Source organism: Vicia villosa, linkage group LG1 (assembly GCF_029867415.1).
Source record: "Vicia villosa cultivar HV-30 ecotype Madison, WI linkage group LG1, Vvil1.0, whole genome shotgun sequence".
NCBI lineage: Eukaryota > Viridiplantae > Streptophyta > Magnoliopsida > Fabales > Fabaceae > Vicia > Vicia villosa.
The window spans coordinates 111,413,387-111,438,471 of NC_081180.1; the positions used below are offsets into that span (position 1 = coordinate 111,413,387).

Below are 25,085 nucleotides of genomic sequence, written 5' to 3' on the forward strand. Positions count from 1 at the left end.
TTTAAATAAATGTGTAAAATTAAATACAATATTAAAATATTTTGACCACGGGAAAAGAGAGTGAAAGAAAGTGGGGTGAATACGAAAGAGAAAAATAATAGAGAAAAGTTGCACTAAAAGATTCTTAATTTTTTTTAGATACAAAACCTGATATTTTCTATTCATACATTTAAAACATATTTATTTTATTTTAAATTATAAAAATTATAAAGGATAAAATTGAGTTTTAGTTAAAATAATAAGAATACAAAATTTAAAAAAATGACATTAAAAATTATAAACCTAAAAATTACTTTAAAAACCTTTTGAAAAAAAATTATAAACTAATAAGAAAAACTACAAGCTCGTGTTAAATCAATTATCAAACAAGACTCTTTTTCATGGGAATTTCTTAATCCATCCTATGAGGTGGAAAAGAATCTTATGCAAAATCGAAAATGTCCCTAAGGTTTTAGAAATACATTTTCGAACGCACCTACAGTCACTGGAGTTTTTAAAAATCGCAAGCACAAACTTAATGTTATTTCGGAGATACATCTCCATAAAATAGTATCGAATAAATTATCTATTACTCATTCCAGGAAATTAAACAGAGATGTATATCCGATCATTTAAAGCGGGAATTTTAGAAATCTGTCACCTTTGCATGTCAGATTATTCCGGGGATGCATCTCCAGAAAAATCAAAGGTGTTATTGCTAAAAACACCCACCTACAAGATCATACCTCGTTTCCATTTTTTCCATAAACCGTCTCCAAAAATCCTTCCATTCTTAATCAAGATTTTCACTCCAAAACTCCATTCTTGTGTTTTATCCAATCAAAAGAAGCAAATGAAGTTGGAATTTAAGGTAAAGTTCATTTATTTCATCCCCCATTGCTTACATTAATCATGTTTTGATGCTGAAAAAAGTTACGATGTCTTTGGAAGTGTATCTCCGAATTCTCTAGGAACTCATCCAGAAATGCATTTCCAAAAACTGTCTGTTCTGATTTTTTTAGCAATTTGTTTTCTCTTTTATATGTTTCTTAGTATTTTACGTTTTTGTTTTCATTAGATATGGGGCATCCCAATGTCTTTCCCAAACCTATTGTGTCTTTGGATGCTTCACTTGTAGTTGTGAAGGAGGTAGATGTTGGCAACCATTTTAGAAATGAACAAGAGTTTGAATTTCATGATCACATGCTCTAATGGATTCGTATAGAGGCATCCAAACTAGGGTTTGGTGTTGTATTTGGAAGGTCTTATAATGGTTCAGATAGAAGAGGTGCATTTGTGACTTTGACGTGCGAAAGATGTGGGAAATATAGACATCTTCTCCGGAACTACAAACTAGAAGAAACCAGTTCAAGAAAATGTGAGTGTCCCTTTAAGTTATGTGGTTATCGGGTGGCAAATGATAAATGGAGATTTAATGTGATAAGGGGTTTACATAACCATGATTAGTATGAAAAGTTAGCAGGTCATCCAATTGCATGTCGCCTCCTGCTATCCAATTTGCAATCGAAAAACAAACTTGCAACCTTGAAGCGTAAAAGACCTGGGAATATTGCAAATATCGGGCAAGTGTACAATAGGTGCTATCAAACTAAATTAGGGTTGAGGGGGAATATAATTGAAATACAACACCTTTGGAAACTTCTAGATGATAACAATTACGTATCTAGATATCAAACGTGCGAGAATGGAGTAAGTGTTAGAGATATATTTTGGACTCATCATGATTCCATAAAATTGTTCAACATGTTTCCCATTATGCTCATAATTGATTCAACATATAAGACCAACAAGTACAAGCTTCCATTATTGGAAATTGTTGGTGTTACTTATATTGAGAAGACTTAGTATGCCAGGTTTGCATTTGTAGAGAGCAAAAAAAAGGATAGTTTTACTTGGGATTTAGAGGTATGTCGGACAATGCTGAAGGACCAAGAAGACATGTTGAAAGTAATTGTTACCAACCGTAATACCGCTTTGATGAATTTGGTTGCAAAGATATTTCCTACTTCTTATGCATTATTTTGTAGGTATCACATAACAAAAAATGTAAGAAGTTAGGTTAAATCCGCAGTAGGGAAAAAACAAATAAAGGGCGAAGATGGAAAAATGGTTAAGGTGGGCGTCATAGAGGAAAAAATAATGGATGCATGGAATATTATAATAAATTCTTCTACAAAAGAGTTATATGGTGATGTTGTTATACAATTCAAAAAGGTGTGTCAGAAATATCCCGATTTATTGAAATATGTTGAAAGTACAATTTTGGACCAGGTTAAGGATAAGATTGTATGTGCTTGGACCGATCAGGTTAGACACCATGGAAATACAATAATAAATCGAGTTAAGTCTGCCCATGCTACTTTGAAGAATTGGTTGAGAAATAGTAAGAGTGATTTGTGTACACTTTGGGATTTTGTGAACCAAATGATCTAAAACCAGCATAGTGAGATGCAAACATCATTTGGCCATAGCATCACAGTGTTGGAACATAGGTTCAAAGACAACACTCGGTATTATCAGTTGGTCAGCAACATATCTCGGGCATCTCTGAATTATATTTTTCACAAAGACAAAAGAGCTGAAAATGTAGGTTCTGATAGCTCAAAGTGTGGTAGCACACTTGTGAAAACCTATGGTCTCCCATGTGCTTATATTTATATCTAAGAAGGTGAAACTTTATAGCCCGATACGAATGGATGAAGTTTGCACTTATTGGAAAAGGCTCAGTTTTATGATGACGGTGTCATGAAAGACAATAAATTGATTATCTCTATCTTTACCGAACTGGAAGTGATAAAAGATAGATTTTTGAAAGCCGATGACAATATAAAACTCCACGTCAAAGAGCAATTGAGGAAGATTGCATATCCGGAGACCACAAACTTGAAACCACCCTCTTAATGGGTAAAAACAAAAGGAGAAACAAAGAAGGTCAAACCTACACTGAATGACAATTCAACAATGTGGTCTCCTTCATATTTTGAACATGTTGGCAAAAAATTTCCCGATTCACCAACTCTGAAATATCATAAAAGTGTTTTCAAAGGAGCTCGCATTATCAAACCACCTCCTTCACCGCATCCACCAAAAATCTCATTCATTGAGGAGATGTCGATTTTTATGCACAAATACATTGAATGAATCGTCAATGTCAATGGTGAGGGTAATTGTGGTTTTCGAGTTATTTCTGCTTTGTTCGGTAAAGAAGAAGAGGATCACACACTTGTCCTTCATACTATTATCCAAGAGTTGAGAGGCAATAAAGAATCATACACACAGCTATACGGGAATAAAGAAAATTTTGAAAAAATTTATCACTCTCTTGTTCCTTGCATTAATGGATGTTGCAACATCATGATAATATCATCAACCGATCTTGAAATAGTCTCATCTAGCTCGATCAGAACTTTCTCCTGAAAACTCATATAAGTATTCCACATAGCCCGCATATCAGCGTTGTTATTTAGCTCACGGTTGATGAACACAAGCTTCCACTCTGTGTCAACAGATGGGGAGCGGTACTCGATCTTTCCAAACTCGATCTTTCCAACTTTGCGATTGTCTCCATAAGGTGCAAGTTCCTGTAATGTTAGATGCACTTCTTCAATTGGGGTGTACATGGTGATCTTAAATTCCCCTGATGGTGTGGCGTCGGTAATGTGGACAACTCCAACATGTCATTCGATGTTCATTTTCATGCTCATTTCTTCTTTTTGGTGTTGTGTTAAGAAAAAATATGACAAGTGAGGTTATTTATAGTAGGTGAATGAAAATATGAACCAAACAAATCCTATCCTTTTGTTAGAAGGAAAACCGGAAGTGCAACTACAGTTTTAAATCTGAAATGTATGACCGGTTAGTTCCCTGAAGTTGATAAAATAGAAACATAACTGAAACAACAACATTAAGGAAATTAAATTCATGTAGTGAAATATTGTATTTTGGCCAAACTACAAAAATGGCTATATTTCCACAACATAATACATGAACAAGATGACATATACAATAAAATGAGACCTAACTACGTAAATGAGCCGAAAAAATTATCGTCGCCCAAATCCACCGGAGGCACCCCTTTTGACTTTTCTCTATTTTCTATTTCAATTTTGTTCAACTTGTTGTGGTCTTCCTTACTTTTAATGAATTGGTCTGGCCAGGTCTCGAACGGGATTGTAAAATGAATCCCCCACTATGGTGATGTAGGTGGTATAGGGCATCTTGATTTCAAATATGTAACACCCCAATTCTACCCCCGTAATTATTAATAAAATCATAATTATAGTTATTTTTCGACAAACAATTGGAGTATTACGATACGACTTAACAACAATATCATGTTATCATAGATACATAACACAAATACTCTGATGAACTAAAACCACATGAATTCACCTTATTAACATTAAGCAGCGGAGCTACATTAATCACTTTGACGATATAACATCTTTTCAACTCAAACCATAATAACATCAACAATTACTCTTCATGTATCAACATAGTTATTCAACAATAGAACTAAATGACAAAACAACTAGCGTCCATCCCCCGAGTGTTACGTATCAGAGCAAGACCCTCTTGACTTATTATAGCGCAACAGGAATACTTCATAAATTAACTTCAAACTTCCACAACTATACCTAAATACCTGCCCATTTCCCATGGTAGGGGAAATATCAGCAGAAGGGTGAGAATTCAAATCATAATAAGTAAACATAATATAGGAAATGTAATACACAACAACAATACATTCCAAGAATTCATCATCCTTCACATAAACATACATCATATACAACATATCAAGATTCACATGTTCAACTCTTCCGACAAAGCTCCACAATTCCAAGTAATCAAACATAATTCCAAACAATGTACATTATCATATTTCACCAACATATAGATTCTAAGTACATAATCCTTCTAACACATTCACAAAGTAACAATTGTATATAAGTGTAATCATATTTCAAGTATACAAGTAATCACATCTCTTACCACATGTATTCATCATGCGACTTAATACTATGCATATGCATGTGGTACCATTTGGAGTAAAACTCCCGTCTCAAACATTTTCCACTTGGGCCGTCTCAAACATTTTCCACTTGGGCAGTCTCAAACATTAGTCATTAAGGCCGTCTCAAACAATGCAATGGACGTGACTCAAATGATGCACATCCACAAATACAACATAAACAACATGTCACAACATCGTCTAAAAAACATAAACTCAATGCCAAGGTTCTATGGCAATAACCATATCATTACTATGATAGTAACTTATCACATCTCAATCACGTCTATATGATACACAACTATACACAAATATTCAACTTCGTACTTATCAACACAATACAACTTATCAATATTGACCATAGGGTCTACGGCAACAAACAAAAAATTCATCATATTAACAACAAACATCAACAAATTCATCATATTAACAACAACAACAACAAATTCATCATATTAACACAATTCAAGTAACGACATAACATGATTAGTTCTACTTCTTAATTAAAGCATATTTATTTATTATTTCATCACAATACATCATTTTCTCATCATAAGGAAAGTACAGATCATCATCTCAATAGCATTGTATCGTTATAAGAAAAACATACATGAAGTTATACCACAACATGGTTACGTCAATTCATCGCAAAGAGCATACTTCATATGTTAACACAACATAGTTCATCACTTAATCCTAATAAACATAATAAGAGACTATATCCTATGGATCATTTTATTGCACCATGTTATAGTTCATTGCGTTAGCTTTCCAACGCTTCGAACGGCGCATCAATCGGAGTTTGGAAACTCAAGTTATGGCCTTTACAAAAATCTGTCAAAAATTGGAAGCTGCTCAGGTCGATGCAAATATTTCTCAGGTTGACGCATAGATGAGTTTATCCCCTTCGGTTTTTCTCAGGTCAACCCATGAGATGACTCATGTTGGTCTTCAAGTCGATGCATGCTGAAGAAAACCAGGTTTTGGCCTGTTCGGGTTTGCTCAGGTCGACCCTGTCTATTCTATAGGTCGACTCATGCTGCGTAAAAACACAAAAATTACCATTTTTCTTCCCTATTCACCTCATACAACAACCACTAACCCTCATACAATTTATACATCAATTGACATCAATTTAGCATACATATAAGGTTCCTAAACATGTTTCTAACCATGGGTTATCCATACAACACATTGAACATGAACAAATCACAAAATCTCATTGTGTTATCATAAACCCTAACATTTTCCAAAACTATGAACTTGAGAAATTAAGAGATCATACACAAAGGATATACACAACATTACCCAATTATATAAACCTATAATAATTCGGATTCTAACCCTTACCTTGAATCACTAGTCCACCTTCTTCAAGAATCTACTTCCCTCTTCTCTTTCTCTTATTTCTCTTTTTCCTTCTATTCCTCTCTTTTTTTTCTCCTCTTTTCCCAAATGAAAGCTATGTCTCTAAAACCCTAACTCTCTTACTATCTTTCTTTTCTTAATTGGGCTTAACCCACAATCCAATCTCATATTCTATATAGGCCCAATTCATTAAATCTCTCTAATAACTCAATTAAGACAAATAACACAAACACACACATAATTAAATAGTCACATAACATAAACGAATATTATTCCCGATAATATTCCACAGCTACAATCGATCCATAACTTAAATAATACCAACTCGCGATTTGTATTTCTCCGACTAATAAATCCGACCATAAACGTAACTGCTCAAATCAACATATTAATCCAATTACGCCTTTAGAATAATATCGATAAATCCCGACTTCGACTAATTCCAACGAATAGATCCTTGATTAATTTAATTAAATAATTAATTAAATTTGGGGCGTTACAAAATACACTTGAACAAAATGTCACGGATTTGAAACCCTCCCAACAAATATGATACGATCATTGGGGTTTGGTGTTGGAGCAGTGCGTAGAGGGAAAAAAGTCTCTGAGAAACCATATCTCGTAAGATTAATACACACCCTCTCATACGCACTTGCTATTAGATGACTCATATCCAGGAAACGCATCCACTTATCCTCCGGTGCGAATCCACTCACGCTTGGTATAAGAGCGTTATATATTTCTTCAACTTTCTCTTTACTCCCGAACACACGTGTGTATAAATATCTATTTCCCATCAACTCTTTGATTAGGGTATGTAGGACAATAATGTAATCCTCTTCCCCTTTCCCGAGCAAAGCGGAAATAGCTAGAAAACCACAGTTACCATCACCCCCACATTTACAATCCGCTCAATGTACTTGTGCATAAAAACCGGCATGTGATCGATGAATGGTATTTTTGGTGGAGTCGGTGTTCTAGGTGGTTTGCTAATATAAGGCCTTTGAAAGCACTTTTCTGAGATTTCGGAGTAGGTGAACCGGGAAAAAATTTCTCAACATATTCAAAATATGATGGACTTCTCGTAGTTGAATTGTTGCCCGGTGTCGGTTTCACCTTCTTAGGAGCCCCTTTCGTTTTTACCGGTTGAGATGGTGGTTTCAAGTCTGTGGTCTCCAGGAATGCAATCTTCCTCAATTTCTCTTTGATGTGTAGTTTTGTGGCGTCATTGACTTTCAAAAATCTTTTTTGTATCGCTTCCCATTCAGTCAAGATGGAAATACTTGATCTTTCGTGTTTCGTTTTACCGTCATCTTCAAAACGGAGTCTCTTCCAATAACTAGAGACCTCGTCCATACGTATCGGGCAATCAACTTTCATTTTCTCAAATATGACACAAACACAAGGGAGACCATATGTTTTCACAATTGTACAACCAAACTTTGAGTTGTCGAAACCGACATTAGAAGCACGTTTGGCTTCGTGGAAAATATAATTCAGAGCTGTCCGAGACAACCGACCAACTGAGAATATAAGGTGGTGTCTTTGAACATGTGTTCCAACACCGGGATACTACGACCAAATGATGTTTGTATCTCGATATGCTGGTTTAGTATCATCTGGTTCACGTTATCCCAACCCGTAATCAAATCACCCCTGCTATTTCCCAACCAATTCTTCAGGCAAGCATGAGCAGACTCAACTCGGTTTGTTGTTGTGTTTCCGAGATGCATAACCTCATCGGTCCAAGCACAAACAAACTTCTCATTTACCTGATCAAGTATTGTGTTTTTGACATATTTCACTAGATCGGGATATTTCACACAAACATTCTTGAATTGTAAAACAGCATCAGTGTATAGCTCTTTTGTAGATGCATTTGCTATCACATTCCATACACCCATAAATTTCTCTACAATAACGCCCGCCTTGACCAGTTTTCCATCTTCACCTGCAATCTGTTTTGTCCCCACTGCAGGTTTAACCCGACTACTCATATTTTTAGTAATATAGTACTTACAAAGTAAGGCGTAAGAAGTAGGAAATACACTTGCAAGCAAATTCATTAATGTTGTATCTCGGTCAGTAACAATGACTTTCGGCATATCTTCTTGTTCCTTCAACACTGACCTACAAACCTCCAAAGTCCATGCAAAGTTGTCCTCTTTTTTGCACTCTAGAAATGCAAAACCAACCAAATACGTTTTCTCAGTCGACGTAACACCAACAATTTCCAACAATTGAAACTTGTACTTATTGGTCTTATACGTTGAATCAATTATGAGCACGTGGAAAACGTATTGAACAATTTAATAGAGTCGGGATGAGTCCAATAAATATCTCTTATTGTAACCTCATCATCACCTTGTCGGTGCCTACAAACATAATAATTGCCATAATACCGAAAACATACAGTTGTCATAGATTGATCAAAAGGTGACCATGCTGGTTATTGTTTTAATATATATATATATATATATATATATATATATATATATATATATATATATATATATATATATATATATATATATATATATATATAGGGGACGACTCAAGTGAGAACACTTGGTTATTATGAGAAATGAGAACAATGAATAACAACCATTAAATTTTAATTTTGTTGATTTTAATGGACTGGATTGGTTTCTCTTTCTACGTTGATTTAAAATAAATATTAAGGATCATAGAAAGAGAAACCAATCCAGTCCATTAAAATCAACAAAATCAAAATTTAATGGTTGTTATTCATTGTTCTCATTTCTCATAATAACCAAGTGTTCTCACTTGAGTCGTCCCCATATATAAATATATATATATATATATATATATATATATATATATATATATATATATATATATATATATATATATATATATATATATATATATATATATATATATATATATATATATATATATATATATATATATATATATATGCCATAATATCGGAAGTATACTTCCGGTTATATATAAGTTGGCAAGGTGGTAGAAATTCCCGCTCTATTAACTGGGATTATATTTTCGGTTCCTAACCGTGGATATATCTCCGATATGATTTTTTACATTTTGAGATCCTATACCACATTTGGCCTATTTGTGACAGATATGATGAGACCTATTTGTGACAGATATGATGCGAACTGAAAATATATTTTCGATTTTTAGAGGAGAAAAAACGGAATTGCATAGGGTCCTTCTTAAGACCATCAGGTGAAAGAATTCCTCTCATAATTTTTATGTTTCTTCCAAATGACTTAGACCCATTTATGTTGTTTCCTTTTTGACTTAGGCCTAGTAGTCCCAGCTCTTTATTTTAACCTAGTATTTATATGGTTTGTTGAAGTGGGAATAGACAAGAAATTTCAGATTTATATTTTTATTTTCTTAATTTAAATTTTATCTTTGTGAAACCCTGAAGTAGCTGCAGAACCAAACTCTATCAGTTTGTCCGGATGTTTTAGTGTCATTTTATTTGCTTATTTTTTTAAGAGGAAAGATATGATCCTCTTTTTTTAATCTAGATGTATTAGTTGTAATGCCTAATAATTAGAAAAGATCTTTTTCATACTTTTCTGTTGTTGTTTCCTATAGGTTCCTTCTCAGGTAATTAGAGGTGTTCGTGTGTCAGTTTGGTTTGATTTTGAGAGAATTCAATACCCAAACTGATTAAAATGATATGGATTGATTTAAATTGAATTTGCAAATTTTTGTGATAAAATCTAGACAGAACCGAAAAACAATGAGTTGATTTGAATTGATCAGGTAGATAAAAAATACAAAAAATATTTGAAAAAATAATTTATTTACCAAAATTAATTTTTTATGATAATATTAAAAGTATAGTATTAATAATGTTCAATTGTAAATATTAGACTAGCAATTTTTCTGTATTAGATTAAAAAATATCTAACATTTTAAATATATAATTAATTATTTGAGTTAGTATAATAATAAATGTATTTCATAACTCTATGCTTAGTAACCACGATACACTAACAATTTTCTAATAACAAATTAAAATAACATAACTAGTCCATATACGAGATTTCACTTTTTTCTTATTGAAGTTGAATGTTTTGTAATAATTTTCACCATAATTAATTATGGTTGGTTTGGATTGAGTTTAAGGTAGAAAATTAAAAATCTGATGCCCGAACCAATTGACATTGAATTTCATTGGTTTGGTTCGATTCTTACCCGAATTGAAAAAATATCTAACCCAAACACTATAAGTCTATAATTTGGTTCGAATTCCGATTTGGTTCGAATTTACCCGAAGCAATGAAGACCATAATCATCCTATTTGAAGTATGTCAGACAATAAAAGTGGTGCTTCTTCCAATCGAAATTTGAACCGGGTTCCCCATATAGTAGAAATCTAGTCTATACGTTAGACTCAAATCCGGTAGCTTATTTGTACTTGTACTAGAAGAAAGAATTATGAAAAATCTGTGTGAAATTATGCCACAAGTAGTGCATAACTGTGAAACCTTTTAAAGCAAACATATGTCCGAATTTTGAAAAGACAATTTTCTTATTTTTCTTATTTGTAGTTCCATCTGTACCTTGTGAAGGTTGCAAAAGAACTATCCTGATGAACCAAAACCGGCATCATAATCACTAGTATGGTAGTATAGTCCTCAATTATTACATAATTGGCTTAACGTCCACATCCGAAAGAAGCACTCACATCAGATTTTCCTTGGCTCCACGAATACAGCTGTCGTCCTTCGAGGCACAGAAAAGCAGCCAGAAGCAGCTTCATATTTTGAGCTCTTGACAAGGTCATCAGATGACATTTCCTACAATACAATATACACCATGGAACTGAACACCTCATTTGAAATTATAAACAGATAAAAAAATCTAGCAATTGATGGTGCAATCGATTGTTACCTGAATGGGGTGCAACTGAAGACTTCTTGATTGCATGGAAGGGCTAACAAATGATACTTCTTGTGGACTCGCGTTGACAATGACAACAATGAATGAATATCTGCCCAATACAATTGTCAACAAAATTAAAATATGCTCTCGTTATCAAACAAACAAATTGCAATACGTTTTAACATACGTGGGATCCAGCTGAGACAGCCCAGGAAAACCATCATGGCCATCTTCAATGCTCATCACTATGACTCCATAAGCCAATGATGGTCCAGTGTTGTGAAAGCGTACCCGTTGCTGCAAACAACACCAGAAATTTTATGTCTTGTATACTAAAAACCCTAGGTCTTGGAATAGTAATTGTTTTATTCGTGGATGTTTGCTGTAGCTAGTAGCTACTCTATTAGTAGAAACCAAGAACAATCAGAAAACAAACAAATCAAAATACGATTTTAATCAGGTCGATATATACTAATTCCCAACGGCAATGATTATAATTATTAGTATTTTAGTCATTAACTGCTGAATTTGATACTTCAGAATTCAAGTTAATTAATGTGATGAAAATATGTAGATGCTGATAAAGAATATTAATTAAGTTGAATAAGAACTTCAGTATCTATGTACTAATTGATGAAGTAATTTTATATAATGATGAAATTTAAAACGTCTCACCTGTATAGCATTTGCTGTCCTCAGGCGGAAAAGTGGTGAAGAATACCTTATACGCAATAGGTTTAAGAAATTGTCCATGGTAGCGAGGATGTCTATCCTTTGAGGCCTGAAGGATGGGTCTGCCAGTCTTGGTTGGATTCTGAAAAGTCAAAGGATACTATCATCAAGTAGTAAACATATACAGTACAGGTGGTAAACTAAGAAAATCATTGCCTTAATAACAGTTTCAAAAACCCCCCAAATCATAAGTTTTCTCAATATAACCCGTTGTTCTCGTGTGACATTTTATGAAGGCAAATGCCAACAAGTGCGTTAAGAAAATTGTAATACTTGGTGTTACTGATACATTTAATAAAAAATATATGTATTCATTAATCAGTACCCTTGAGGAATGCATTTGCAGTCATTTGTTAAAAGGTGATAATGAAATGTTGAAATGCTTACAATGACCAGCTTTTTTCGTTTTTCTCCCGTGGAGGAAGACCAACGCCCCAGTTATTGGAATTGTATGTGAAATCAAGCCTGAAATTGCGAGATTAAAAGTGAAGTTAGGTGAAGAAGGAAGCAAATTACCAAGTGACATTAAATCTGCAAAAATAAAAGAGTAGCCACTATAAAGATATAGATGATACTAATTTTGGCAAAGCTAAAACTGTAACAATGATGATTAATATGCATAGCAGAAGTTGAATATATAGAGAATACCTGTTGAACCAATCACCAGAATTGTATGAATCTCGATCCAGTGACTTTGAGCGGAGTATCTCATCACCAGAGTGAAAAAACGGTATGCCCTAAGAACAGAAATTTTTTAGTACCATAATAGTCTCCCTATAAGAAATTGACAGTTACAATCTGCTGAGCAGTCAGATTATTGTACTTTTGCAACTTTATTAACATATCCTAGATTGTCAAAAAAAAATTGTATCCTAGATTTTGCCAAAAAATATTCTTATGCTAGAAAAACAAGAAATACAAAATCTCTGATTTTAGCAGTGAACTTCTTACCTGTGATAATGCTATAACACTTGTTGCCAAATAGTTTATCCTGCATCTCTCAGCTACACCGATATCCATCGGAGTCTGAAAGTAAAGAATGATATTGTACCAAAGACCCAGAAAAAAATTGAATGAGAAAAGTAGAATGTTGAGAATATTGATCATGTCGTATTACCTTTATGCTCACAATGTCAAAGAGGGTTTCATTATCATGAGCAGAAACATAATTGACCTGCAAAACAACTAAAGATGTTCAAAATGTTTTATCCCCCGTCACATTGAAATTTTTTATTAAGATGCTCAATATTGATACTTTAAAATCTTGAATATCATTAGCATGTTTAGAGGAAGTAGAAAAGTGGGGCCAGGGGATATAAAAGGGAATACACTTACCGTCTCTATGGGGGATGAGGCAAAAGCAACGGGTGTCCCACCATATGTTAATACTTCTGACCCTTTCACCTGATATCATAATAAGTTATTAGGCAGGATTTCTCAAAGAAAGAGTTCACATTCCGTCTACAGGTATAAATCTTTGAAGATATCACCTATTAGAGAAAATACACCTCCATTTTTATGCACGTATAATGTGTCGACTTTCACCACCTAAGTTTCATACTTCAAGAACTATCTCCACTACAGACTTCACCATCATTGCTACCCCCTGTTTACGTATACCTTTGTCATAACTTCCACCTTTCCCACTATCTACCACTTCCATGGCTGCCATTCTTCATTAACACCTCAACCAGCACCTTTCTTACCACTTGTCAGCTATCATTGATACTTCCATAGCCACGTCTAGAGCATGGACAAATGTGGATGGTCCAACAGCAACACTGTCTAACACTTAAAATGTGTTATCTAGACAGCAACAATAACAACAACCAAGTGTTATCCCACTAAATGGGGTCGGCTACATGGATCAACATCAACTTCCACCATAATCTTCTATTTAGAGTGTGGCAAAACATGGGTGGCCCAATAACACATTTAGGATAAGCTGTAGTTACAGCTTATAATTTAGGTTTAAGGTCTTAACCCTAAAAGTTAACTCAAGGGATAAGATTATCTAGCTACTAATATTGTCATTATTGTTGCCGCCATGCCAATCATTGGTGCTGACCACAATAAACTCATGAGCCATGACTACCACTCTCTACCATACGGCAACTGCCATTGCTACTACTCCCGAGTTATGGCCATTGACCACGATCACCACTAGGCCTACGTATTGCCATTGGCCCTACCTCCACCAGAGCCCATTCCCAAGAGTCATCCATTTTCAGCATAGTAAAATAATGATAACAACATTAAATTATGTATATCTCAACTTTGAATATACAATTTTTTCCTAAAAACAAAGCATACTAGGTCATACATCAAAAAAATAAAATAAGAACTAAATCATAATTTTAATAATACTTCACAATTACTTGTGCAATTCAATTAATCAAATGTTAAAATTTGTGATCCGATTTCAAATGAAACAGAGCCATGGTGTTTTTTTTAAACAGTATGCACAGTGCATGTTTAACTCCAATAGACATAGCAGGTGGAACAAAGTCAATACCTCTTCTCCTTTGGAGTTGGTTAGCACAAACTCTTGCAAGTTTCCAGCCATTCCAATCTAGAAAATATGAAAGACCACAAAAATTTGTATATACCAAATTTTGTTTATACAGAATAATATCAAATTGATTTGAGTTACAAGGACACCAACTCCCTAAGGGGGATGGGTGAAAGAGAAAGTAAGAGAAACTGAGTAAATTGTTAATGTTATATGGCCAAAAGTTTTGTCCCATCAAAAGCATATGCATACTACATTTTACATATATGATACTCCAATAAGAGTTGTAGCTGCTACACTACCAAGAATCCATCTTAGGGGCTTTGTAGGTGGGTTAATAAATAGTATACGTTATAATTATTTTGAAGTTGAGTATATGAGAAGCCAAAGAAGTGAACTTCAACTATGAAATCACGTCAAAATATTGTGAGCTAATTTTCATCCAAAATGTAGAGAATTTTCTAACCATCTCCCCTATTCTTAATGCTAACTAATCAGATAGATGTCTAAAGCAAAACACCTATTAAAAAACTGAAACAAAACAAGATGAATGGATGCGAGTCAAAAACATATTACAACAAAAATTTACATGAAACGCAACTAGGAAAATATAAACTTTGCCAGCAGGCACCGCAATATTCAATAATTTCGGCAGTCTGTTCTAGTATTTTTAACTTAAAATATAATACAAAACTTCGTAAAGTCAAAACCTGGATCTGATCCATTGATGCAGCAAGCATGGATTTCATATTAGCTTCTGTTCCGTGATCATGGCCATTAGGCTGCAGAAATAGGATGAAACTCAACACTCAAGTTTTCAAATTAAAATAGTATGCAAGCAGTAAAAGGGATCATGCTAGCTTGTGGCAACAAATCTCATTAGAATCATGCTAGTAGAACCAAAGATGTTTATTATGAAGTGGTTAATGGGTAAGTAATAGGTAGGAATGGATCCATAAAACATCTAAGGAAGTGGCCAAAAATATACAGTGACATATATGAGTGTATGAGCGCATGCGTGTGCGTGTGTGTCCGTGCATGTGTGGGCGCATGCGTGTGCCTGTGCGTATGTCTGTGTGCGGGCCTGCGTATGTGTACTTGCGTGTGCGTGAGCAGGATAGGAATTGAGTTGTAAAAAAAACACCTGCAAAAGTAGGCCAGTCACAAAACCTTGTTGAAGAATGTTGCCAAATGGAGATCCACCAAGCATGGAATCACGAATTCGATCATTAAAGCTGAATATAACATTCCAGCATGACAAATCAACAAAAGAAATATTTAGAGTATTTTGAAATTAGAAAGACAAAAGTAAGCAATTATAGGATATTGATATTTTTTACATTATGATTTGTTAGTATCTTTAGGAATTAGATAAGGTTGCATTCCTATTTAGATTATATGAATATAAATAGTTGTTTTCAACAAGAAATATTCATATTCAATATGGTATCTAGATCCAGATTTTTCAAAATGGGTTCATGCGTCAAGGTTAACCCTAATTTATTTTTGTTTGATTGTCATTTGGTCACGAGAAATCCCTAAGAGCTACAACCACCACTGACAGTAGTCAGATCAGCCGTCAGAGCCGCTGTTGCCACCGCCACTATAGATACATGCGCCACCACTAGAATTAGACATCGCCAATCAGTGGTCCGCCGAAGCTACGCCTTCATGTGTTAAGCAACGTCCGCCACAATCTCTGATGTCTCCTGGTGCGTGAGATACACGTGTCGCCTTCCCATCGCTGTTTTCAATCACCGCTGACATCAACTGACTCGTTTTTCCGTTGTGTCGTTTGGGACCATCAATACCGTGTGGGTCCCACTTTTAAGAGGTCAGTCGGAGCTTTCTTCGCTGCTGGTTGGTTTTTCGGAAGGTTTTGCCGTGTTTCAAACTTCGTAGGTCATTCTTTGGTCACTTTAACCTAGCAATTTTGTTGTGTTTTATCTTGCAGCTGCAAATTTGTCTTTCAAGGTCATTCAAAGTTATATTTGGTTAGTAGCTCGATGGTAATCCAATATGTTTTGTTAAGAAATGTGGTTTGGCCTAACTCAACCCTACAAAACCGGCTTGGTTAGTAGCTCGATGGTAATCCAATATGTTTTGTTAAGAAATGTGGTTTGGCCTAACTCAATCCTACAAAACCGGCTAGTAGGGTAAGGATAGCCTCCACTTATAAGCACATGTTCAGGCCATATATTGCCCGATGTGGGACTCTTAACACACCCCCTCATGCCCAGGACTAGGCAACTGGAGCGTGGAAATAAATGGTGGGTGGCCCGATAGCAGAAACCTGATAGCAGGTGGCCCACCGGATCTTAAACGAGACTCTAGATACCATTGTTAGAGGCTACTCAGGGGATCACAACGAGGGAACACTTTTGTAACTTGGGACACACCTTTGTGAGAGACACACCATATACTCACCCAAAAACTTAAGATGATAGGTGTGTGGATTCTCTCACTTATAAAGTGTTCCCTTTATTCGGAACCAAAGGCTCATGATACATTCTCACTCATTTTAGTAATTCTACAGCTTGCCTATCTCACCGACTGGGATTATGGATTTTAGATTCCGGACCTTGGATCATGTATAGGCATGGCAACATGGCAGAGCGGAGGCGGGTTTAAGCATTAGCATCCCCTGTCCCGTAATTAAAAATCGGGTTTTTCCCACCCCGCACCCAGGTTTTCCCTGTTTGACTCGGGGCGGAGGCGGATTATTTTGCCATGCCTAATCATGTAGTTGGTAATCCATCTCTTATCTCTAACTTGTCACCTCTTAAAATACCTCACAATATTACCCTTGCTAATGGTTCTACGGTACAAGTTATTTGTATTATTCATAATTCACATCTACCATCTGTCATTGAATTATGTGCCATTTGAATTATATGTTATTTATACCTGATTGTCCTTTTAATTTGATTTCAAGCAGTAAACTTAATCACTCTCTCAAATGTTCCATAACATTTTCATCTGGGTTTTTCGCTATACAGGGACTATAGTATGGGAAAGACTATTGAAACAAGATATGAATCACAAGGTTTATATTACCTTCATCATCCCTTTGTGGTGTTTGTGCATCTCCGGATATCCTTCATCGTCGTTTGGGCCATCCAAGTTTACATAAACTAAAGGTGTTGGTTCCTCAACTTTCACATTTAAAGTCATTGGAGTGTGAGCCATGTCAACTTGGCAAACATGTCAGAGCATCTTTTTCAAGTAGTTCCAACAAAAGATCCATTTCCCCTTTGATATTGTTCATTTTGATATTTGGGGTCCTAGTCGGTTGCCGTCTACTTTGGGATACATATATTATGTCACTTTCATTGATGATTTTTTTAAATGCACTTGGATCACTATACTGAAGGATCGTTCACAATTATTTGGTGTCTTTCCAGCGTTTTGTGCAGAGATAAAGAACCAATTTGAAAAAGTAATTTGAATGTTGCGGAGTGACAATGCAAAAGAAAATTTTTCTGCACCATTCAACTTTTTCATGGCTTTTAATGGTATCATACATCAGTCCAGTTGTCCTTACACCCCACAACAAAATGGCATTGTTGAAAGAAAACATTGTCATTTAGTTGATACAACTCGAACTTTATTGATCAAAGCCCATGCACCTTCTAAATTTTCGGGTGATGTTATTCTCATTGCTTGTTATTTGATAAATCGCACGTCATCCTCAGTGTAAGATAATAATATTCTACACTCACTCTTGTTTCCTAAGAACCCCCTTTATGTTAATCCCTCTGTGTGTTTGGCTCTACATGTTTTGTTCATAATCTATCTTCTGGCCGCAATAAATTGTCTTCACTAGCTATCAAATGTGTGTTTTTGGGCTATTCTAGAAATCAACTGGGTGTTAATCTCCATCTACATATTAATTTTTATATTTGAGCAGATGTTACTTTCTTTGAGGATACACAATTCTTTGTTTCACCCCCTACATCTGGTTTACAACATATGTTACTACGTCTAAGGTGATACCTGCTCCTCTAATCATTTGTCTTTACTTAAAGTTATCCACGCTCACAAGGTAACCTTGAGTTCTGCCAATATGGTATTATTTATGAGCGTCAACATATTGAAACTCCAGAAACTGATCCTATTAATTTCAGTGATTCAGTTCCACCTGAGCCTTCTGTTGACTTAGCCTCGTCCTCATCTTGCTTACAACTTTTTGAGTTACCACCGACGGTCTCCTTCCTACTTTGTTTTGTGTCTACTTTGTCATCCAAGGTTGTTAAGATCTTGATCTAGATCTTAAAGTCTTATGATTTTGCGATCTCACCCACCGCCAACACTCTAAAATGCATGTAGAATCGTATATTGTAGCAAGATCGAACAAAATCGGTGAAAAATTGTAACCAACTTGTGAAAACATGTTAAAAGCTTGTTTCTACCTCAAGTGAACATCATATGTTACAACCATTGTTGTTCCCGTTTTTTTTTTCCAAATCAACGTCATTTTCATTTTTACTTTTTCACGGAAACTTTATTATTTTCGTTATTACGACTATATTTTTTTGTTTCTATGTGTTTTACTTTGTTCTTTTTATAATTGTTTTGATTCTTAAATTTCATACTATGATTCATTTTTTTCTTTTGTATTAATTTATTTATAACATTAAACATTGTGTTTGATAATTTGCGTTGTTTATGACTGGACAAATTTCTTTTGGTAAAATATACTCGAATATGTTGCTACGCATAACTATTTTACTTAACATAATGTTGTAGGATTTTAAGAAGAAAAAAAAAGTAAATTAGTTTTAAAATATCTCTCCTCCCCTTATAAACCAAACATATATTTAATTAAAATTCCTCTTCTCCCCTCCCCTCTTTTGAACCAAGCACATATTTTGTTAAGAATCCCAAATCGGACAATATATGGCTTGAACATGTCCTTATAAGTGGGGGCAATCCTCACCCTACAAGCCGGTTTTGTAGGGTTGAGTTAGGCCTAACCACACTTCTTAACATGGTATCAGAGCCTGGTTTAAGATCCGGTGGGCCACCTTCTATGGTTTCCGCTATCGGGCCACCCACCGTTTATTTCCACGCTCCAGTTGTCTAGTCCTGGGCGTGAGGGGGTGTGTTAAGAGTCCCACATCGAACAATACATCCTACAAGCCGGTTTTGTAGGGTTGAGTTAGGCCCAACAACATTTCTTAACATATTTAACTAAAATACCTCTCTTGTCTATCTTGAACATTTGGAGTTTTAAAAAAAATTGGAAGATTATTAAGCAACATATAGCGTAATAAGAAAAACCTACCTCCCAATTTGTGTTCCAGAAAGATTGAATTGAGAAGCATTTATCCCACGCCCATTTTTTGCAACTTCGCCAAAATCCCATCCTTCACCATATCTGATTTTCAATTTTCAATTAAATTGAAAATGAACAAAATTAATCTCAGAATGAGGAAAAGTTACTACATGCATGAGTAAAATGAAGAGGGGCGAAAATCATATAGAAATTCACCAATGGGTATAATTCAATAAAAATCAACATTGGAGAACAAGTACATGTAGATGTTAGAACCATCAACTCCGTCTTTTTCTTTTGCTAAACGATGGAGAGCATTTTTCGCGTTCAGCTGCATCCATGTCACAAAATCGATATTTACTTCATTTATTTTATTTGCACGTCATACATTCATCTATGATATCAGATTCATATGTTATTAACAATTTATTTTTTGGATTCAACCCATAATCCAAAATAAGAGAGCAAGAAACGACTAAAGTTCTTTTTTGTTTAACCCATAATTTAACTTTTAATCACTATTGCACCATATACTCTGGTATCTAAATTGTGAGCCACACACACTTGCCAGGAAATCACGTGAGCATTCTCAAACGACCGAGTGTTGTCTACCCCCCCTATCTTGCATTTATTTGCTTATATACTTTTGTATTGAGTCACAGTAAAATGCCAAAGTGAATTACATACCATAGTGCTCTTCATTATATGACCCATAAGGTCAAATCTGAACCCATCAATCTGAAAAGAAAAGGCATCATATGGTCAATTAAGGAGAGGGTGTAAAGAATCCTTCAAATCAGGATAAGTTATACAGCAAAAACAAAAACAAAAACAAAAATTGCAAAGCCTGCAGGCTGCTTAATCTCCCTACAAATAAGACAGAAACTTCCATAGAGCTTCCATGAGCTAGAAAAATTCTTTAAAAAACTGTAAGCCGCACATAAAATCAATGATATACTATGAGGAATTTATAAGGTCCACCCCCAAAACTAAAAAAAAAAAACAAAAAAAAAGATAGTTTCTAAATCACACAAATTGAAAAGGAAATAAGTAGGAACAAGTGAAGATATCAACAATCACCTTGTAATTGACTGCCCAGTGTACAAGATCGTCGAGGATCAAACGCTCAACCATAAAGTGCTCACTCGCAGTATTATTCATACAAGTACTGTTCTCAATGAAACCATCAGTGTTCCTTCTTAGATAATAACCTGGAACAATCTATAAGATACATTTTTTCACACCACAGAAGTTGATAGGCTTAATGAAAAAATACTCAAAGACAGCTACACATACGTATCTAAATAATTGCAGGCCAACTAAAGAAAAATTCTTGATAATTCCTGACCTTATCAAGGACAGAATGTTCATCAAAGGGCCCATTTCCTTGCAAATGGTTGTAGACAGTATCCAATACAACGCGAAGGCCGATATGATTAAGAGCCTGCAATGTATATAAGTTCCAAAAGACAACAAAACAATAATTAATTTAACCAACAAATTACAATAAAAAGATGGTATTACTCTTCCACATTTCAAAAAGAATTACAAATATTAATCCATGAATTTAACATCGGGTTAAAAACTTCAAATTCATACCTGAACCATCTTACGGAACTCAATTGTACGGTTTGGACCATTTGGAATACTTGCATAGCTTCCTTTAGGGACACCCCAAAGAACAGGGTTGTACCTTATTAAGACGAGAACATAAATAAGAAAACTTTAGCGTATGCACATATCCGAACTGTCCATCACTGTGGTATTTACATACTTACCCCCAATTATATCCATCAAAATTTTGAACAGCTGTAATAAGTGCTTGTTGCTGATCTGAATCAGGTGGGAAGCTTTCCAAAATCGACGTATCTATAAGTGTGGTTAAGTCAGATAACATAAGACAATTTATTTATATCAATATAATCAAGAACATGTAACGTTGCAGATCTTAGCTAAGAACTTCAAAACAAAGAGATCGGATATCAGGTTTCTACAATTTAAAAAAAGAAACAAGAGATGCCACTTGTGATGGGTAAGCATGTGAGAAGGAAGACGCAAACACAAATTCACACATATACATATGCAAAGATATGTGTATCAAGAGAAAAACAAATAGCATTGGGATATATGTATGTATCATCATTGTAATGATTTTATGAAATACATGTAAAACAACAGATAACAAGCTGTGTTATAGAAGGATGGGGAACAAATATGAAATGGACCTTAGAAATGCATACAAAGCCTCATGTGTATTCTATTATAGACAAAGTAGTGACTAAGACTAAGACAAAGTTACCCTTAAGACAGTGGGAAGCATACCTTAGACTACCACAAGTGAAATTCCTTTTCACATTTCAAAATATATTTACTGATTCCGAATTTGCAAATGAGTTATAACCATTGGGAAGAAAAAAAAACATTTGTGTTACAAAAATAAAAGTTCAAGTATGACACATTTAAGATGCAGAAGTTCCATGAAAGATGCTTGCTTGAAGGAGGGAGTTTAATCGCAAACAAGGTTTTATTCAGACAATAGTATGTTATAAATCTTACCAACATTTCTCCAGTTCTCCTTTTGATCATCAACCCCAGCAAAATGAAATGTTGGCAATAGATGGACATGGGTGATACCAGCACTAGATAATTTCTTTAGATGAAGTACACCTGTTGAATCCTTCAAACATATACTCATAGATGATTCAAATAAGACGATAATAAGACAGCATAATAAGCGAAAAAAGAATTATGCCCATTACTATACGTAATAATGGTAATTCTTAATATCGAACTTCGTCATTAGAAAGACTGAGATATTAGAATTACCGGCAAAGTAAAGGCCAGATAACCTCCACGAAATTCAGGTAGCACAGAGAGGTCATTGGCACTAAATGGAAACAAGCAGAAGGAAATCAGAATAACATCACTTTAGGTAAATTTTCAGCAAAGATAGAATCATCTTTGAATAAAATTAAGGATGCCAATAAATATTTAAATAGCTACCTGAAATCCCTAATATGCAGTTCATATATGCTTATATCAGAGAAAGAATGTAAAATGGGTTTCTCATTTGCCAGATTATCCCATCCATCAGGTTTTAACTCATCTGAGTCAAGATTAAGCAGAAAAGTCCTCCTGCCATCTGATGAAAGTCTGCTTAAATAGAAAAATAGAAGAGATTAAAACAACAAATCATTAGAAAATTAAATTTTATATTTAATCACATAGAATTGTTATTACTAAATTGTTATTACCCTCTGGCATATGGATCATTTGCATAGCATTTTTCAACCCGTGAAGTGCTAGGGTGGTATACACATACTTCATAAACATAGTAACAACCCTCCCAACTCGTTGGCCCTTTAGTTCTCCAAACACCATGTTCCTCCTCAAGGGGAACAATTTCTATGGGATCATCTCCTGATGGGTGCTTATAGATGTAAGCACACACCGACTGTTTTCACCCAAAAAAAAAGTGCAAAGATCTATCTTAATATGAAGATAAGGTTGAAGAGAGAGTCATAAGATTTTGAAGCTATTTCAATGGAAGAAAATATACTTGAGCAGTAGGTGCCCACAAGTATAGTGACACGGCTTCCTCTGAGAAAAGTGCACCAAGGGGGCCATTATATGAGAATAGCTCATCTAAAACACCAGGTAATTGTAAACCAGTACAATTCCTGCATTTCTCATCAGCTGAGCGAAATCATGAAAGGAAATGCTATTAGTAGACACTAGTAGTGACTGCAAGGCACTTCTTCTTTCCATTTTACCACAAGAATATACTCCCTGTAGCCCCATATATAGGAAAAAAATTGGAACTTTTTTGTCTCAAATATAAGAAAAAGTCACATTTTAAGATAGTGCAAAGCACATGCTGCATAGAGTTTTTAATTTTACACAGTCTAGAGCAGCATAGATCAAAAACTAACTGAACTAAGCTAATACAGGTGCTGCTGAACACAAATGTATGCTATTCTATAACTTCTAAGTATACTTTTATGTGCTACTGAAGGCATAAAGAACTTACAATCATAAATAGCAACCGCCAACTGGGATTTAAGAAGCGATTTAACATCCAAACCAGATGGCAAATTGAAAGTTCTGTAACCTCGAATATGTGGAAACTTCTCTACCACCTACAAAGACAAAATTTGAAATAGTATTAAGTAAAAACAGTGCCACCAAAGTGTCAAAAATAATGGAACCATAAAGCTATTATTACATTTGCAGAAAGGCCAGCCTTATCCTCTTGAAGCTTAATTTTCAAATCCTCACCTATCAATTAGCAATTCAATGACTCAACGTTCAATTACAATCAAATATAAATAAGAAAACCAACAAAAAAAAAAGTAGAAGGTCAGAAAATAAAACCTTGAATTTGAGAATTTGAAATGCTCAATGAAGCATTTTTACTGGAAAGCAAGTAACAAACCCCGTTTTGAACATCAATGTTCCAAGCAATAACAGATTCACTAACCCAATAAGCTCTTGAGTACAGCAACAAACTATCTTCCATCTGGATCATCATGTTTAAACCAAAAGTTTGAAATTTTAACAGAAAAGGGGCTTCAGAAATGAAACTATATGAAATACAAAAATGCGTTTGTGGTTTAAGCTTCAAACCTGGGAAATGGGAGTGGTTTGGTTGACGGAGGATGAAATTGAGGAAGAAAGAGGCGGCAGGGTGTTGATGCGAAGTGAAGATGTTTGGGAAGTAGAATTAGGAAGGTAAAGTGAAGGGCGAGGGAAGGATGAAGGGAGATTGGGGTTGGAAATTGAAGAGAAAGAAAGAGAAAATGGTGATGTTAACCGAAGCATTTTTCGCTGTTTCTCTCTTCACTGTGACACAGAGATGGTTAACGTGTGAATGAGAAGAGTGAGTGAAGTAGGTGATTCCATTTTCTGTTCTTGTCCTTGTGTAGATGATAGAGAGAATGCACATGCATGCGTGTAGTCAAAATATCAATCAATTTTCACTCACAAAAAGTTAAAAACCTTTTCAATTAATTCATCTGCTTCCGAAATTACTCCTACTTTCGGATGTGTATTTTTGGAAGTACATTTTTTTAATTTAGCGTGAAAATATTCTGAGATGCATCTACGGTATATGTCTGTATGTATATCTACGAAATAAGTCAGATACAAAATAACACAAAATCAACATTGCTACGATAAAAACAACATTCGTAGATTAAAATCGGCATTACATTAATGATTTAAACAGCAAATTAAATATTACATTTCAATAGTCTGGTGGACGCTTGCACATCTTTAAGATTCGTTCGACC

At 34.8% G+C, this 25,085-nt stretch overlaps 1 protein-coding gene across 1 annotated transcript; it reads right to left on the reverse strand.

Moving 5' to 3' along the window:
* Positions 1–10,399: 10,399 nt before the first annotated feature.
* LOC131643848 (pullulanase 1, chloroplastic-like) lies at positions 10,400–24,735 on the reverse strand. Its single transcript, XM_058914181.1, has 28 exons — positions 24,421–24,735; positions 24,169–24,313; positions 24,020–24,072; positions 23,825–23,933; positions 23,354–23,490; positions 23,049–23,248; positions 22,798–22,947; positions 22,621–22,681; positions 22,351–22,471; positions 21,573–21,663; positions 21,394–21,487; positions 21,143–21,238; positions 20,875–21,015; positions 20,482–20,532; positions 20,055–20,125; positions 19,804–19,896; positions 15,661–15,751; positions 15,227–15,298; positions 14,520–14,576; positions 13,340–13,408; positions 13,122–13,178; positions 12,956–13,030; positions 12,653–12,741; positions 12,392–12,469; positions 11,948–12,086; positions 11,460–11,569; positions 11,282–11,381; positions 10,400–11,187 (listed from the first exon to the last, which is right to left on the reverse strand). Exons 1-28 carry the CDS (start codon positions 24,613–24,615, stop codon positions 11,077–11,079), a joined length of 2,856 nt encoding a protein of 951 aa, XP_058770164.1. The 5' UTR covers positions 24,616–24,735; the 3' UTR covers positions 10,400–11,076.
* Positions 24,736–25,085: the final 350 nt, after the last annotated feature.